We start from the raw sequence: 18139 nt of genomic DNA, 5'->3' as shown, positions 1-18139 counted from the left end.
ACTTAAAATAAGCTAAATTAAAAAGTAAAAGCTGAATGTAAAAAATTGGCAAAAATTTAAATAAGCAAAACAAATTCTATGAAGAAAAACTAGTCAAAGAGTAGCTAAAAGCTAAATTAAAAAAAAGATAACTAAAAGCTAAAATGTGCAATAATTATAACGCAAAAACCAGCAAAACAGCTTTCAGATACATTTATCAGAACAGACAGTATAAGCTAAAGCCAGCAGAACAATAGCTGAAATGTATAATAAGCAGAACATTAGTTTATAGCTAAAAATAGACAGCAGTAGCTAAAGGCTAAGACTAGCAAAACATTAGCTAACTGTTATGCTAACTAAGTATAGCATACCAGTAGTTTAAAAGTTAAAATGATCAGATCTGTAGTCTAAAGCTAAAAACAGCTGAACAGCTGCTAAACGTAAAACTTATAAGAGTAGGTGTCAGGTAAAATGATCAGAGCAGCATCTAACAGCTAAAACAAGCTAAACTTTTCCTTCACTTAAAATCTAGAACTGGTAAACAGTAATTAAAAGCTAAGACGAGTAAAAAAAACTAGCTAAAACTAAACAGTAGCTGAAGGTTAAAATAATAACAGTAGTTTAATAGTAGCTAAATGCTAAAGCTAACAAAGATTTGATGCGATCACTCTTATTAATACATTTAAAAAAAGCTAAATAATTAAAAGTTACAAACAATCAGAAGTCAAAGCTGTGATGTTTTGAGTGAGCCGAATGTTTTGATGCCTGAATGTCAGAAAGGGTTAAGTAATCTGCTGAAGATCAACTCTGAACAGGAAAACAGGAGAAAACAGCTGGAAGGTTTGGACACTCTGTCCTCATAAACGTTGTTTTATTTTATTTATTTATGTTTTTTGGACGCAGTGGACGATGAGTTTGAGAGGGTCTCCTGCCAGCTGCTGAAGAGGACGCAGGCCATGCTGGATAAATATCGTTACCTGCTGTTTGCAGAGTCTAAAGTAAGTTTATAAAGCAGCTTCCTCTCAGAAGAAGCGGCAGTTTTTCTGTTTCGAGCTGATTTTGAGGCGACTGTTTTGGATGTTTGAACCTGAGCAGAGACTGGGCCCCTCGGCAGAGATGGTGATGATCGACAGGATGTTCATTCAGGAGGAGAAGGTCGCCTTGAGTCAGGACAGGATCTTGGCGAAGGAGAGACCAGGTACCTTTGTGTGGTTTTGTGTTTTTCTCGGTCTGAACCAAATGAAAGTTGTCGTGTGGTTTTATTTTGTTTTTGATTTTTCTTTGCAGAGGAGTTTGTGGCCAGCGTTCGAATGTTAGAGAGCGGAGTTTCATCCCAACAAAAGCTGTCGCCTCCTGAGGTCTCCTCAGTGAGTTCAGGCGCATCAGTTCCTGTTCCCGTTGTGGTACCTGCTGCTCCCGTCCCAGCTCCTCTTCCCAACGTGACACCGAACCCTCCTCCTGCTCCGGTTCCCGCTCCAGCTCCTGCCCCTCCCTCCCACTCCCCGTTCCCGCCAACCAAACTGGTCATAAAGCAGGGCGGAGGCGGAGCCTCGGTGTCCTGGTCCTCCAGCTGTCCGGAGCCGGCCGGTCAGACCTCCGCCTTCAGCCGCTCTCCAGTGGCGTCGCCTTCGCCCGACGACGACGACGCTCTCCCTCAGCGGACCAGCAAACCGCCCATCAAGACCTACGAGGCTCGCAGGAGGATCAGCCTGAAGCTGAAGATCAAGCAGGACCAGACGGGCTTCAGCAAGGTGGTCCACAACACCGCCCTGGACCCGGAGCACGCCCCCCAGCCTCGGCGGAGCGGCCAGTCCACGCCCGAACCTCGGGCTCAGCCAGAACCCGCCAAGTCCCACCTTCCATCGACGCCTCCCAGAGCCCAGTCCCCGGCGTCGGTCCCCACAACAACCACTCAGTGCAACCCCCTGCTGAGAGACGGCGCTCCCCCCACTGCCTCCTCTTCCTCCTCGTCGACGCAGATGAACGGATCGTTGGACCACAGCTCCAAACACAGCCCCGCCTCCATCGCCGCCCCCCCGCAGACCACCTGCCGGCTGCCGCTTCGAAAAACCTACCGGGAGAACGTCAGTCCCCGGGTCCGGCCCGGGGTCCCGGGAGGAGGCGGGGACAGCCTGTCCCACCCCGGAACCACCCCGTCGCCCCCCGGGCACGAGGCCTCCACCCCTCCCTCAGAGCGGACGGTCATAGCCAGCGTGAAGGTGGACCGGAGAGAGCGGGGGGGTCTGGGGTCGGACCGGGTGAATGAGGTGTTGGGCCGCGGCGTGAGACCTGCGCAGCACCACCACCTCTCGCTGCTCCTGAACAGGGAGGGGGCGCAGGACCGGGGGGAGGAGCGCGCCGACCAGGAGCCGGACGTCGGCAAATACAAAAGGCTGAACGAGAAAAACCGACACAGGACAGGAGGGACGTTCAGAATGGACCAACACGCCCCTGGGCCCCCCTCCCCGGAGTCCTCCTTCACACGGGACTCCCACCTTCCTGCCAAACGCTGCAAGTCGGACTCCCCCGACATGGACAACGCCAGCTTCTCCAGCGGCAGCCCTCCAGACGACTCCCTGAACGAGCACCTGCAGTGCGCCATCGACAGCATCCTCAACCTGCAGCAGGAGCCCCCCGCCTGCGGCCTGCACATCAGGGGGGGCAGCGGCAGGCCCCACCACCAAAGCCAGCGCCCGGGGGACTCGGCCGCCTCGTCTCACAGGCCGTCGGTCCCGGCCCCCTCGTCCGCCTCGCCGTCGTCCTCGCTGGCCCAGCAGGTCGGGGGCCGAGGCCACAACGGCAGCCTGGTGCCCCAGACTCAGAGCAGATAACAGCCCCCCAGGGGGCCGGGTCACGGACGGTTCTACTCTGCCGCGCTCAGCTGGATGTGTTTGTCCTTTTTGAATTGTCCAGACGTTTCTGTCTCATGCAGTCCGAACTTCCTGCTAGAATAAATGTGCTGACTCGACATTTTGACCTGTTTTTCTTTTCTTTTTTTTTTGTTAGCATCAAGATGAGTTTCCCTTTTCACCTTTTTTCCTTTCTGTATGTGAACATTCCTTTCACGCGGTCTGAGCAGCAGAACGGTGTCCCTCTGAGTTTGTTTCTACAGTTCACAAAGGGTTAAAAGCATTACGTCACTCTTTATTATCTGCACCTGTTCAGCCGAACACACCTACACTGCAAAAAATATCACCTAACCAAGTCTTGCACACTTATATTCAGAAAAAAAAATTTTTAATCTTGATTTGATGCAGAATGTGTTAGATTATTACACCTTTTTTATTAAGTCTAACAAGATTAATAATCTCTTGCTTCATATATCAGCCTCAAAACAAAATCAAAAATACTTTTATGTTGGATAGAAGTGTGTAAGACTTTAGATTGAAACTTTATGCAGCGTAGTCGAAGCATTTAGGCATCTAGATGTTGAAAATGAGCATCAGAGGAAGAGAAGTGGGTAAAAGCGATTTTAACATGTTTTTTTTTCTTGAAGATGTCATTCTGAAGTTTTCTATTTTTTTTTTTTAGACCTGAGATGGTTTGGGTTTTAAAACCTCACAAAGTCAAATAAAAGTCGTTTTCGTCACGTCTACACGCCTAAATGCATGGAGTGATCGGCTGATAATCTGTTTGCATTAAAAACGATAGAAATAAAGTCCCAGATCAGCGTAAATAACTGTAAAAGGTCACAATAGTTACTGTTTTTTATATATTTCACAAAGACGACGCTGCCTTACAGAATCAAACAGCACATTAACTTTTGTTTTATTTGGCTCGTCGGCCTCAAAGCTGCAAAAGTTTTAACGTTTAAACGTGTTTCTGATACTGTAAAACCATGATGTCAGAATATAAAAGGTGTTTTTTGTTTTGTTTTCAGACCACTCTTCCTCTGGCTCTCACGTTCTGTCGGGTCGGAGCGTTATGCATTTTGATCAGCAGGGGTCAGGCCGGTTTTAGCTCGTTTTCTGTGTGTTTTCAGCTTTTCTGACGCTTTTTTTTTTCTTTTTCTTTTTTTTTGGACAATTCAAACACAAACACAGCACAAGCATTGAAATGGAGATTTTAAAAAAAGGAACGATAATAATGTACAAAATAAAAAAAGACCGGAAGAGAATTTGAAGTATAGTATTACAGATTAATTTTGTATTGTATTTATTGTGTATAATGACACTTTTTAAAAAGAAATGTACATTTAGTAAGACTGTAAATTAAACCTTGCTTCTTTTATGAAACAGTTAAGAGTTTTCATGTGGTTTTGTTGGATTTAAAGGCTTTTATGACCAGCAGGAGGAGCACGAACTGAGGGGAAAATCCATCCTGACATGTTGGTGCACATTTAATTATGAGAGAAAAAAGAAGAAAAGTTTGAAAACAAGAGCGGTTGTATGACTTGAAACATGCAGGAGTTTGTTATGTCATTTAAAAAAAAAAAAAGAGCAGAACCACCCAAATCATTTAATCACAACAACCCCCCCCACTTCTTCCAGGCCCACGCCCTCTGGCTGCTGTTCAGCCCATCGCTCTGCAGAAGCTCAGAGCTGTTCAGGCATCACTGCAGGAGGAGATCATCTGAAATGCATTAAAAACCCCTCCGGAGAAGAAGGATCCTCTGTAATCCAGCTCCACGGAGGGCTCCCATTCGCTGCCGGAGGTACACCCAGACTGCAGCTGCTCCTCTAAAACTACCTTTTTTTTTCTTTCCCTGTGTGTTTTTGAGTTTTCCAGACTTCAGAGGAGAAAACTGGAGAGGAAGAGACCAGGGATTACTCAACAGCTGGGTAAATTATAACTTTTTTTTTAAGTTTTAAAAATAGAACTCTTGAGAAATAAAACAAATCTGTAAGTTTGATTAGTTATATTTTTGATTTTGATGCTTGTGTCGTTAACAGATTAATGCTTTTATGCTCTAATTATGTTTTTTTTTCATGTTCATGTACGTTTTAATAATATAAAAGAAGTATTTCTTAAAAACTGTGCAGAAAACCACTTTTATTCAATAGCTTTCAAGCTCCAGATTCTTCAGCAAACTTTACAGGATTCTCATAATCATAGTTGGAATGAAGCGTTGGTCTGTGATGGCAACATATAACGTCTCCAGAGATCGCCATTTTGACTTTCCACACTGGTCTTGTGACATGTTAGGACTGTGCTCCCTGTTCCCCCCAAGGCTGATTTATTCTTCTTTTTTTTTTCTAAATTAACTACAGAAGTTCTGCACAGATGAGTTAAAAGCCCAATATCTCTCTCTGTTCTGACCCAGAGGTTCCATTTACGACCTCGTTACTGAAAAATGTCAAAACCACAAAGCAAATCTTGTAAAAAATGGAACAAGTTTTCTTTAAACTAAAAAACTATTATTTTATGGGGAAAAAAAAGGTTTGTTTGAATTTAACAGCAGCAACACTTCGTTAAAAGTTGTGTCATTAAGTAACTAATCAGGCGACGGGTCAGGAAGAGGACTGGATTTCAAAAGAACATTGTCGAGAAGCTGAATCTGTGTATAAAACAGAACGAACGTTCCTGGATCGACTCAGGATCTCTTCCACAAATCATCCTCTGCCATCCATTACTTAAAGCTCTATCGTGCAAAAAAAGAAGAAACATCACCATCTTCTCGGAACCAAAACTTGTTTGAAACTAGATACTGCAAAGCACCAACGCATCAGAACGTACCAGAACAGATTTATTGTTTTGAGTGGGGGGTCTGGAGTGTGTGGATGGTGCAAATTGTTGGGCCCGATGGATCATCAGAGTAAGCAACAACAACAACAAAATCTGAAGCTCCTGTGTTGAATAGTTTTTGAGTTATAAGCATTTATATATGTTCAGCCACCCCATTTTTAGATGGAGCCCCTTCCTCAAATTTGGGGTGTATCGTAAAACCTTTGGGGGGGTGCAGTGTAGGTCGGACTCATCTACAGCCCTGCCAAATTTCCTGTTATCAGTGCAGCTGTTTTTTTGTGCTACGGTTGACCAAAAATCACTGAAAACAATAAATAAATGAACAGTACGAAATACAGAAAAGTACGTACGGGGTTTAAAACGTCCAGGAAAAACCAATTTTATTGTAAAGATATGTTGCTGCCATTAAATTTATTTTATATTTGATGTATTTGAAATCATTAAATCCTGTTTGTATTTATATTTTACTCCCAGACTTCATCAGAAACTGATGGGTTAGTCTGTTACGGTTCCACTGAGAAGAACTGCAGGAGATAAAATTATCGTCTTACTCATTTTACTGTAAGGAAATGAGCTGGGGTTGGGTTTGCAAGTTTTCCAGGCGTACTCTCAACATTCCTCATCTTCATTCTACATCCAACAGGAACACAAATATTTCATTCGGTGCGTTTCCCCCTTTCATGTTTTTAGTTTCTTTTGTTTCATCTGTCTGTTTTCATCCACGTTTCAGGAGCTAAAGGCCGCCGGCGTGGGAACGACTTTCAAGGAGAGGCTTCCAGGTCCAGGCGTATCGTTCCTCCTGCTGTGTACAGAAGAGGCCTCAAGGACAAGTGAGCGGCTTTTATATAAATACAGGAAACACCTGAAGGTTTGCCCTGCAGGAAACGCAGAGGTGATTTCTTTTCTCGCCATCAGCCGCTAAGAAATGTCACGCTGGGGGCGTAAGAATGTGAAGAAGGCGCCGGAGGTGATCCGCACCGTGACGGAGGGGCTGAAGTCTTTGTACCGTAAGAAGCTGCTGCCTCTGGAGCAGTTTTACAGTTTCCACGACTTCCACTCCCCCAGTCTGGAGGATGCAGATTTTGACAACAAACCCATGGTTCTGGTTGTGGGACAGTACTCCACCGGAAAGACCACCTTCATCAAGTAATTTCTTCAGTTTTGCCCCTTTTTTTTCTGTTTTGTTTGGTTTATTCCAGGGGTCTGCAACCTGTGGCTCTGGGGCCAAATGTGGCTCTTTGGTCCCTCTGCAGTGGCTCCTTGAAATGTGACCAAACAACAGATGTTTTTCTTTGTTTTGGTTTTTATACTCACAACACTAATAAATTGCATGCAAATATGTGATCAATACTGCTAATACAAAAATACTAATACAAAAAGTGAAACGTTAGCTCATGCTAGCTTGTTTTCTACCTAAATAATCTATGATCTTTCTCTCAAATCCATCAGGATTATCTTTAAACACCTTTAAGACTACATAATAAGAAGAATTAGAAAAAAAATGTCTGACTAGGTCAGCTGTACTGGTTTTTATGAAATTCTGTATAAACTATAGCCAATATTTTTCTTGTGCACGAATGTTTTTTTTTTTCTTCAGTCCTGAAGTGTAAAAATAATAATAAATAATAAAATTCACAATATATTTTTTAGGTTTATGTCACCTCCACTGGCCATAAAGGTTCACGAAAAGGCTCTAAAAAGGCCCACGGACCACCAGTTGATAATCACAGCTGGAGCTTATTTGGACAAATTAGTGAGCCCAGGAGCAGAAATGGCCCTTTTGGTTGTAAATGTTGCAGACCCCCTGGTTTATTCGATTCAAACGCCAGATTTCTGCGACAGGTATTTGCTGGAGCAGGAAATCCCCGGGAGCAGGATCGGTCCCGAGCCCACCACGGACTGCTTCACCGCCATCATGCACGGGGACGTGGAGGGGGTCATTCCAGGGAACGCCCTGATCGTAGACCCCAACAAGCCGTTCCGCAAACTCAACCCGTTCGGAAACACCTTCCTCAACAGGTGGGTCTGCTCTCAGGGTTTCTGTGGTATCAGCAGCAGGCGGGGGGTGGGGCCGGGGGGCCGGCGGAACGTTTTGTGGAAAGTGGAATTTGAAGCGCCCGTGCCAAATGTCTGAGTGAGGAGTCACTCGCCTTATTTGTGGAAAAATGAAGAAAGGGAGCAGAGCGGGTGATGAAGGGGGGGATTTTATTGTAAACAAGTTGAAACACAAGGTCAGAGGACTCCACGGACCCTCAGGGGGAGCAGAGATGAAGGGGGGGGGGGGGTTAGTAAATCAGTTCTTTCCTAACAACTTTATTTTCTGGGGGTTCCAGCTTCTTGTACGCGTTTTCCCACTGAGTCAACCGTCTGATCTGTGCAGCAGAACCACCAGAAACACGGAGTCTCCATCTGATGCAAGTTTTTCCACACTGAGGTCATCTACTTGCGTCTCCTTTTGCGTCGGGGACTTCCTGTTCTGCGAGGGAGCTGCGGACTCGTTAAGCTCTTAAACGGCAGGAAGCGGTGTTGTTGTTTCAAACCTCAGCTCGTTAGCAGATCTTATTGTTTGATTCTGGCAGTAACGGTCATTTTCCTTCAGGAAGCCCCGAGCGGAGCGGGGCCGACCTGCACACAATGGGCCCCGACGGTGGGAGGGACCGGGTGTGAGGGGATCTGTGAAAAAAAAAATTTAAAAGGGAAGAAAGGTTGATGGCTTTCTTTGATCATACTGAGTTTTTAAAGAAAAAACAACCATAAATTGTAACTTTTGTTTCATATTTAACAACTGAGGTTCAATCAAAGTGAAATGAATTCAGAAAAAAACAGAATGCAACGATTTACAAATCTCATAAACTCATTTGCAACTAAACATGATGACTGAGATATATGTCAACCCCTTAACTGACCTTCAGAAATACGTAAATGTCATGTAAAATCTGTAATACTCTCACGCTACATGTTGAGGGAATGAACTAATGACATTTGCTCTACCTGGTATTTCCTGCATAGAAACAGCGTTTTAACACGTCCTCTTATAAACACTGAAAAGTACTACGTGTACGACTGACTAAATGTGAAATAAATAAAACAGAAATAGTTTTAAAGGTAAAAGTAAGAGAGTTGTACTCACTGTTAAGCTGTGGTGAGTAGCTGCCTTCTCGAATTCTGAACTCTCCCTCTTTCCGACAGGGAATTCCCACTGGAAGGGCATTCCAATTTAAATTTACGACATGTAAGTGGGAAATTCCCTGTTCCCAAGACAACTGCAGCAAAAAAAAAAAAAAAAAAAAGCCGGCGAAAAAGTGCAACCTGTGCACCTAGTGGTGGAATGCTGCCACTTTGTGGGTAAAAGTTGCATTATGGGAAATGTAGTTTATGATCAGTGCTGGCTTTAAAGCAGCTTATTTTAAGACATTAATACATCTTTGAAGCTCTTGTGGGCCACATAAAGCATGGTGGTGGGCCACGTTTGGCCCACAGGCCTCGAGTTTGACACATGATTTAGTCTAGTGTGAGGAGGAGCATGGAACAAAATTCACATATCCTTACAGGCTTTGAGATGTATAATACATTTAAAGCTAAATTTAAAAAAAAATCCTTGAGATTCTCTCTTTAGGTCTGCATATGTGCTAAAATGGTGGGAAATCTGTGTAATATGCAAACAATTTGTACAACTGGACACGTATGCGTCCAGCCAAGCCTGCCTCTCTGATGGTATGGGGGTGCATTAGTGCCTCTGGCATGAGGGGAAAGCTTACAAAGCCCGAAAAATTGGCATTAATGCAGAACAGACCCAGAACTAGACAATAACGAGACATTTCCCGCCAAAAACGCCAACATTTGGTCTCATCGGTGGAGAACATGGCCCTTTCTCAACTCTTTGCTTTGTGCTGTTACCATGAAACTAAAAATATGATCTGGTTATCATGTTTCGTTGTGAATAAACTCATTGCTTTCTAAACCAGATTCCAGTGTGCCCAGATGCAGAACCAGGTCCTGGAGAGCATCAGCATCATCGACACGCCGGGGATCCTGTCCGGAGCCAAGCAGAGAGTGAGCCGAGGTGAGCGGGGTGACAAAGGTGAGGAGAGGGCAGAGGGGGCGGGGCAACAGAGATTCCTCATCATCATCATCATCATCATCATACCCACTCATCTGCTCGGCACGCTTGGCTAACCCACGAGACCCGTTTGTTCTGTCACCATAACGCCTGGCAGCAGGACCCCGAGCAGCCGCAAACTGCTAATGAAGAACAGATAGCAGCTCTGTCAGCACATCTGGAGGAATGCACTGTTGAGAAATAACGACCTTCATCTTCATCTCGCAGCATTCCTCTGTCCTCCCATGCTCCAAGTAACTCATTATTGCTCCAGTCTGCGCAAGAATCTAACTGCAGGGAAAAAAGTCAGCACATCCAAATCATTGCAAACACGCTTCCTCGCTCCATAAATTTGCAAAACGGTTTACATTTTAATGGTTTTGAATTATGAGCCGGAACATTTTTTCCTCCCCCACTTCAGAGCGGCGGAGGTGAACGGCACATCGCCTCCGGTGCTCGGGAATCAAAAATGATGTTTCGCAAAATTCTGCAGCAACTTCAGTTCTTTTCTCTTTATCCTGGACATCTCTTGTGTTATGCAGCTTTTAGCTTTTTCATAAGTATTTTATTATTTACAACCATGATGACCATGTGTTGGGACTCTTCTATAATAATACATAAAACACAACTTATGGTACTGGAACCAAAAAGTTTGTTTTGTCTTATCGATTCCAGAAACTTTTAGGTTTATCGTTGTGTTTTCCTGAATTCCAGTCTGGAATTTATGTTTTTGTCATTAGTTGTGTCCCCTTTTTCTAGTGAGGCCATTCCAAATGTGTTCATGGAGTTCAACTTTAATCGTTTTAAATGGCTTCCTTTTCCTACCATTACTATCCATCTGATCAACCTGGGGTCACATTTCCTCTTGTGTCCATGTCCTAGGAGGATGGCAACAGTTCCATGAACCTTATATTTTTAATGACATTGTCAGCTGTGGTCAGAGGAATGTGAAACTACTTCGACATGATCTTTTAGCTTTAACATGAATATCTACAATGTTTTTTCTGAGCTCCTCTCACAGCTGTTTGGTTTCTCTGCTCCACGTTCAGTGTGGTGAACGCAACGATACCAAAATACAAAGTATTTCTTTTCCTGAAGGAATCCTTGAAACTAATGAGGGTCAAACACACGGAGGAGTAGATCTGCTGCTCCTCCACATAGAAACAATCAGCTGAGGTGGTTTAGGCATTTGATTAGGAGGTCTTCTGGGTGCCCTAACTGAGATGTTCCAGACCTCCAGTTATTATGAGACCCCTGGGCAGACCCAGAATGAGCTGGAAGGGCTACATGTCCTCTGGCCTGGGAACTCCTGGAGATCCTCAGGAGAAGCTGGAGAGAGAAATGGATGGATGGATGGATGGATGGATGGATGGATGGATGGATGGATGGAAGAATGAACTGATGGATGGATGGAAGAATGGATGGATGGATGGATGGATGGAAGAATGAACTGATGGATGNATGGATGGATGGATGGATGGATGGAAGAATGAACTGATGGATGGATGGAAGAATGGATGGATGGATGGATGGATGGAAGAATGAACTGATGGATGGATGAAAGGAAGAATGAACTGATGGATGGATGGATGGATGGATGGATGGAAGAATGGATGATGGATGTCTGATCTCTCTCTCTCCTCCCTCCGTTCTCTCTCTTTCCTCCCTCCATTCTCTTCGTTCCTCCAGGCTACGACTTCCCGGCGGTTCTGCGCTGGTTTGCGGAGCGAGTGGACCGGATCATCCTGCTGTTCGACGCCCACAAGCTGGAGATTTCTGACGAGTTCTCCGAGGCCATCGGGGCCCTGAAGGGCAACGAGGACAAGCTGCGAGTGGTCCTCAACAAGGCAGATATGGTGGGCACCCAGCAGCTGATGAGGGTCTACGGTGCCCTGATGTGGTCCCTGGGGAAGGTGTTCGGCACCCCCGAGGTCCTGCGCGTGTACATCGGCTCCTTCTGGTCGGAGCCGCTGATGGTCACGGACAACCGCAAGCTGTTCGAGCTGGAGGAGGAGGACCTGTTCGCCGACATCCAGAACCTCCCACGCAACGCAGCTTTACGGAAACTCAACGACCTGGTGAAAAGGGCACGCCTGGTCAGGGTAGGTGACCCCGCGCGCCGTCGACTTCCTAACGGGTGATCCTTGGAGCGGTTGAAGAACCTCTAAGGTGTTTCCCTGCAGGTTCATGCCCACATCATCAGCTACCTGAAGCAGGAGATGCGATCAGTCTTCAGGAAGGACAACAAGAAGAAGAACCTGATCTACCAGCTGCCGGTGATTTTCTCCAAGATTCAGCTGCAGCACAACATCTCTCCTGGAGATTTCCCCGACTGCACCAAGATGCAGGTCCGTTTGAGTCACCACACATTATCTTTGGCTGTGTCCAAAACGGTGGGCCGGGTCCTTTGGAGGACCCAGCCCACCGTTTTGGACACAGCCTCTGTTTACGATTGTTTACTCATTCTTGTTTATGTTAAAGGAACAACTGATGGCTCACGATTTCTCCAAGTTTAAGACATTAAAGCCGAACCTGATGGCCGCCCTGGACGAGCTGCTCGCCTCCGACATCGCCAAGCTGATGCCCCTCCTGCGGCAGGAGGAGCTGGAGGCCGGGGACCAGCCCGGCGTTCAGGGCGGCGCCTTCCTGGGGACCCGGGCCGGACCCTTCATGGAGGGCGACCCCTTCGCCGTGGAGAACGGGGAGCCGTGCGAGGAGGAGGAGGACTGGGTGGTGACCAAAGACAAGCCCAAATACGACGAAATCTTCTACAACCTCGCCCCCAACGAGGGGAAGCTGAGCGGCACCAAGGCCAAGGACTGGATGGTGAGCTCCCGCCTGCCCAACTCCGTCCTGGGCCGCATCTGGAAGCTGTCCGACGTGGACCGCGACGGCATGCTGGACGACGAGGAGTTCGCCCTGGCCAGCCACCTGATTGAGGTGAAGCTGGAGGGGCACGGCCTGCCGCCCGAGCTGCCTAGTCGCCTGGTCCCACCCTCCAAACGCCGGCAGAAGGGCTCGGATGCGTAAGGAACAGCTCGCCTCCTGACCCACTTCATGCTACTGTCTGTTTTTGCTTTCATCCTCTCAGCCTACACAAACACGTCACACGGTAAAGTCCAGACTCATTCCTTGTTCCTTCAAAGGAGTCGGCACAAAAATGACCATGACTCAGCGAATTTTACAAATACTAGTCTAAACTGGTAGCACTCAACTCAAACCATTTGGGTCTGGGGACCCCTTACAAGGGCAAAACAATTCCAGGGACCCCCTCATAAACCCTGTGCTGTTGTAAAAGATAATTTACGCTCATTTCAACCCCTAAATGCCATGGGAATATATATATTTTATTTAGTTTGTTATGTTTGTTTTATTATTTCATTGTTCCCTACGCATTTTTTAAAATAAAAACCAAAGTAAGAAGTTAGTGAAATTTTTGGGGACCCCCAAAATACCTCTCATGGACCCCAGTTTGAGAACCTCTGCTCTAAGGCTCTAAGGGTCTGCAACCTTTACTAATAAAATGTGTCCCGAGTTGAAAAAAGGGGCACAACTGTGATCATCAACAGGTGGTCCGTGGGCCATTTCGAGTCTGTTGAATGGGGCTGGTGGGTGCAATATTATAAAACTAAAAAAAGGGCGAAATTTAATGTTTATTATTATTTTTACACTTCAGGAGAAAAATATATTATTCATGTAAAGAATAGTTTATACTAGATTTACTAAAAACTACAACTTTTAAACAAAATTCTTATTATGTAGTCTAAGCAAACTCTTACTCTTAAAGGGTTTTAAAGCTGAACCTGATGGATTTGAGAGCAGAGGTCTGTTAAGTACTTGAAAAAAAACTAAGTAAAAGTAAAATTGCATGAACAGAAAATGACTTTGTTAAAAATAAATTTCACTGATGAGAAAACTACTCAAGTAAAAGTCATAAAACTGTTCACAAAAATTGGAAAAGTAAAAGCACTTTTACACACTCTATAAAATAAACTGTTGAATTTACTGAACCAAACTGGTTCCACTAAACCAGGTTGAGTAAATTGAACAATATTTGTATTTTCTTTGATCAATTTACTCAACTAGGCTTAGTGGAGCCAGTTGACTTGACTTTGTTGAGTAAATTCAACACTTCATTTTTTAGAGTGCATAAACATCTTTCATGATGAGTTCAAACATATTTATTTTTGTAACAAGTAACTAGGTGTTACATTTTAAAGTAAAGAAGTAAAAGTATCATTTTTAGCTTTAAAATGATAAAAGTAAAAGTAGCTATTTAAAAGATTGCTAAAATTACAAATCCTCCTTTAACGAGGTAAATGTACTGAGTTACTATAAACCTCAGTTTGAGAGAAACATCCAACTTTAAGGCTGGAAGATGGATTATTGAAGTGGCTAACAGGCTGCTAGCAAGATCTAACATGTTTCACCAGGGCTGGCCGTAGACAATTTGGTGCCCTTGGCAAGATTTGAGCCCCCCTTTGAATTTACTAAATCATACTGCTAATTTACATGCATTCACATATAAAATTAAATAGTAATTTCCGTCACATATTTGTGAACAAATTGATATAAAAATTGCCAAAGTTAGCCTTTTTTGTGAGTATAAAAAACAAAAATAATGTATCTCTTGTGTCCCTGGAGCCACAGGTTGCAGACCCTTACTCTAAGCTCTAGACTTCGCAAAAAAAAAAAAAAAAAAAAATTCACGAATTTCTGCAGGTTTAAAGGTAACTTTCAGAAAGTAATCCTTAGTTATACTTACTGCTTTTTCACTCATTTGCATGTTTAATTCATTGAGCCGTTTTAACTCTGACCTCCTAAAACTCAACTGATAACTGATAAAAAAAATACACAGACAGACAGATTCTAGTGTTTTAGCTCTAACAAGAACTATCAAAAAGCCAAATGTGCACAAAATGCGTTCACAATCAGGAAGTGAGTGAAAAAGCAGACAAAGTCTGAAAACCTACAGATCAGGACCACCATTAAAAAACAGAAGAAATTCTGACTAAAGAAGCCTGGAGAGGTTTAAAACTTTTGCACAGTGCTGCATAGCTCACCTGAGACCGTACACCTGCACAGCTGAACAAACAGAAGCAGTCAACATGTTTGGGCGTTTCTTTTTTCTTTTTTAATGTTTGTTCTTTTTTATTTGTGTTTGTTGAAAAGCGTCGCTGAGAGAAAAGCTTTAAACTTTATATTAGAAAATAAAGTTTCTGTATTAAAGCACCAAACATTTAATCAGTGATATATTGATGCTGGAACGTATTTGCTTTGTGAGAATATTATTTTTATTTTTTTTAAACAAAGACCTGCTTAGCTCATGTTTGTTCTTTTTTTATTCTGAAGCACAATCCTAACAGCCTGAATTAATTTCACTTTCGTGCTTTTCACACGATACGTATTATTTTTTATAAACGTTGCTGTTGTTTCACCTGCTAAGATGAGCTCTAACCAGACTGAAAGACAAATTTATTGACTACTGTATATGAATAAAAACGAAATAAAATGTGACGTTTCTCCTCACCAAAGTTTTTGTTGCACTTTTTGCTAAAATTTGATACTTTGAATATATCATCTTGTGTTTTTCTTTCTGTGAACAAACCTGAAAGATTGGATTGTTTTACTGCAAATTTCCTTCCTAGGTTTTGAACCTGTGAGCTCAGGACCACGAGGCCCGCCGAGCCACCGTGCAGTCTTGCGATTTCTGCTGCAGACTGTGTCCTCCTGCAACCTGTGAAGGAAAAAGATGAATAATGTGAATATTTGTAAAGAATTCACACTGATGATACATTTTTCGCTTCTCGTTCCGCAATTTTTGGGCTATTTTAGCAACTCATGAACGTTCAGCTCCAGCTATGACTTTTGATATTTCATCAATTTATACTTTTTGAGATATTTTAGCTTTTTCATCATTTTTTTGTCATTGAAAATGATTGGAGCTGTCTTCAATGTTCTTAAGATCCTTCAAAATAGTTTTTTTCACCTTTTGTTTTTGTTCAAATTTTTTAATCTCTTTGAACTAATTTTAGCTTCTTTCGGCTTCTTTTTTGCTAATTTTGCCCTCTTGTTTTTTCTTGGCTATCTTTCTGCTCTTTTCAGCTATTCTGCTAATTACATTTTTTTCTTTCTGCTAATTTAAGCTTTTTGTTTCTTTCAGCTGTTTTACAAATTAGGCAACTTTAGCTATTTTCAGCCAATTTTAGCTTTTTCGGTTTTCTTTCTGCTCATTTCAGCTGTTCTATTTTTTGTTTTATCAGATTTCTGCTAATTTAGGTTTTTGATGCTTCTTTCAGCTGATTTGTACAATTTAAGTTACTTTTAACTATTTTCAGCTAATTTGAGCTTTTTGTTTTTTTCAGCTTTTTTTTCTTTTCATTTCAGCTGTCCTGCTAATTAAATATTTTGTGCTTCTGTAAGCTTATTTTTTACTAAATTAAGCTTTTATGCTTCTTTCAGTTTTTTTCTGCAGTTTAAGCTATTTTTTAGCTTCTCTTGGCTTCTTTTTTCCTAATTTTAGCCTCTTTTTCAGCTATCTGCTCTTGTCAGCTGTTCTGCTAATTTAATCTTTTGTGTTATCAACTGTGCAAACTTTTTCTGCTTCTTTCAGCTGATTTGAACAATTTAAGTTACTTTTAACTATTTTCAGCTAATTTGGGCTTTTTGTTTTTATTCAGCCATCTTTCTGCTCATTTCAGTTGTCCTGCTAATTAAATATTTTGTGCTTTTATCAGCTTAATTTTACTAAATTAAGCTTTTAGGCTTCTTTCAGCAAACGTGCTCTTTCTGCTTCTTTGTGCTAGATTTAGCTTTTACAGCTACTTTTATGCTAATTTCAGCTTTTTTTGGCAACATTTCTGTTCATCTTTTCTTTTTTTCCTGGAAGAATCTCTCAGCGCTCTTTAAGCGTTCACGCTGCATACTGCAGAAATGCCTCTTCTCTAGTTGTTTGTGTTGCACAACTTTTCCAGACATTTTGGGTTTTAAGCATCAAAAAGTGAACTCCTCCAGAGCCAGCAGTGGAACGTGTTTGTTTTTTCTTTCCGTCGGGCTCCTTTGGTCTCCTGGTGACGGGGCAGATCAACAGTGACTCACACTCCCCTCTGCCAAGGCCCCATAGCACCATTTTCCATCTGGGGCCTCCCCTGCCCCCCCTCAGACCACGTGGTCCGTCTCATCCCACCAGCTCTCTAAACCTTTGTGCTTTGAACACAAAATGTTTGACTTTTTATTTATTTATTTTTTTCAAAGTTTCCTGAGGGGGAGACCCTGAGGCCTCCTGGTTCCACTCCTTTGTAAAAAGGAGGTAATCCACTCCTGTTGCTCCCTGCTCCCTGCCTTACAGTGACTCACATGTGAGGAATGTGGTGGGCTGGTCTGGAGTTATTAATATCTCCTTTCCTAGGGTCCGTAAAGTTTCCTCAGGATCCAAACACTGGAGCCTTTTTTGAAGAATTTCAAACAACTTTCCCCTTATTTGGAGCAGAACCTGCAGGAGGCCACACCCTCTGCTGGGACTCTGAGAAAACAGAGAAAAAGGTGGATTCAGTGCAGAAATGTTGCTTCAGGCGGTTTGAACAAAGATCCTCTGTTGTTTTAAATTCCGCTGAGTCATAAATCCATCAGAGGGTGACACGGACCAGATGACCCCGCCAGCACCAGATCCCCCCAAAGCTTACTCGACAAAACCGGGGTCTCCTCCTGATGCGTCACTCCTTGTTTTTGTGGGGGATTCCTCTTTGAGAAACAAAACAAAGAGGATCAGCTGTGAAGAAGAGCGACATCTGGTGGATGAAGAACATCTGTTTCCACAAGACTGAAAATATGACTTCAAACATTTTATCCACAAAAATTTTAATTTAGCAAATAAAAAATGGACTTGGTTTAATATTTTTATGAGGTGAAGAAACATTTATTTCAGGGGTGCCCAAACATTTTCCCCGAGGGGGCCAAAATGAAAATCTATCCAGAGCTGCGGGCCAAGTGCAGCAATATAATACATGAAATACAAATATTTTTTAAGTAAGGTCCTTTATTTTTAACAATCAAACTGTGCAATGGTCCTCTTTTGTTTTAGTCTGTGCACTTGGAGAAAGTCTGCCATACGTACAAGTTGAAAAGGCTCATGGAACATATCATAAATTGATAAAATATGAGTTTTTGTGGCCTTATAAAGTGTTAAAATCTACATGTGGGGTTAAATCTGATCTAAATAATTCTTGTCATTTCATGTTTCATGTTTTATCCTAATAAATCAAAGATAAAGTCAGCACCATGAAAGAAAACAACCTTCACTACAGCCCTTTTATATAGTCATTTGACCAATGGAAATACTGTGTTTCTACATAGGTTACAACCTTGTAACTTTGGCAA

At 43.0% G+C, this 18139-nt stretch overlaps 2 protein-coding genes and 1 long non-coding RNA gene across 5 annotated transcripts in view; 2 read left to right on the top strand and 1 right to left on the bottom strand.

Annotated features, from left to right (window-relative positions):
- Positions 1–4221, top strand: part of LOC106536729 (glioma tumor suppressor candidate region gene 1 protein) — a gene marked incomplete at its 5' end in the record, with an annotated part of 5600 nt that extends 1379 nt beyond the window's left edge. Inside the window, 3 exon segments of one of the 2 annotated variants that reach the window (XM_014034050.1) lie at positions 883–977; positions 1075–1177; positions 1267–4221. In XM_014034050.1, coding sequence (XP_013889504.1) covers positions 883–977; positions 1075–1177; positions 1267–2810 — 1742 coding nt within the window. 2 annotated transcript variants of the gene reach the window in all.
- A 68-nt stretch (positions 4222–4289) lies between these two features.
- Positions 4290–13641, top strand: ehd2b (EH-domain containing 2b). Of its 2 annotated transcripts, none has more exons than XM_014034052.1 (8): positions 4290–4760; positions 6395–6494; positions 6580–6810; positions 7507–7683; positions 9630–9727; positions 11453–11865; positions 11947–12111; positions 12245–13641. In XM_014034052.1, exons 3-8 carry the CDS (start codon positions 6590–6592, stop codon positions 12791–12793), a joined length of 1623 nt encoding a protein of 540 aa, XP_013889506.1. In that variant the 5' UTR covers positions 4290–4760; positions 6395–6494; positions 6580–6589; the 3' UTR covers positions 12794–13641. The 2 variants fall into 2 exon arrangements, with proteins under 2 accessions (XP_013889506.1, XP_013889505.1); XM_014034051.1 differs by having other exon boundaries at positions 9630–9745.
- A 901-nt stretch (positions 13642–14542) lies between these two features.
- On the bottom strand, positions 14543–17681 carry LOC106536732 (uncharacterized). Its single transcript, XR_001312574.1, has 2 exons — positions 17120–17681; positions 14543–15500 (listed from the first exon to the last, which is right to left on the bottom strand). It is a non-coding gene; the product is annotated as an uncharacterized LOC106536732 (long non-coding RNA).
- Between the last annotated feature and the right edge of the window lie 458 nt (positions 17682–18139).

This window comes from Austrofundulus limnaeus, unplaced genomic scaffold (assembly GCF_001266775.1).
Source record: "Austrofundulus limnaeus strain Quisiro unplaced genomic scaffold, Austrofundulus_limnaeus-1.0 Scaffold1951, whole genome shotgun sequence".
NCBI lineage: Eukaryota > Metazoa > Chordata > Actinopteri > Cyprinodontiformes > Rivulidae > Austrofundulus > Austrofundulus limnaeus.
Note: the sequence above shows the minus strand (reverse complement) of the source record. Positions and strands in the feature narration are given on the sequence as shown.

Excerpts from the sequence above, each read along its gene's own strand:
- ehd2b (XM_014034051.1), top strand. The coding sequence starts at position 6,590 with ATGTCACGCTGGGGGCGTAAGAATGTGAAGAAGGCGCCGGAGGTGATC. Across the intron at positions 6,811-7,506 it reads GGAAAGACCACCTTCATCAA|GTATTTGCTGGAGCAGGAAA; the intron begins GTAATTTCTTCA and ends TTTCTGCGACAG. Across the intron at positions 9,746-11,452 it reads AGGTGAGCGGGGTGACAAAG|GCTACGACTTCCCGGCGGTT; the intron begins GTGAGGAGAGGG and ends TCGTTCCTCCAG.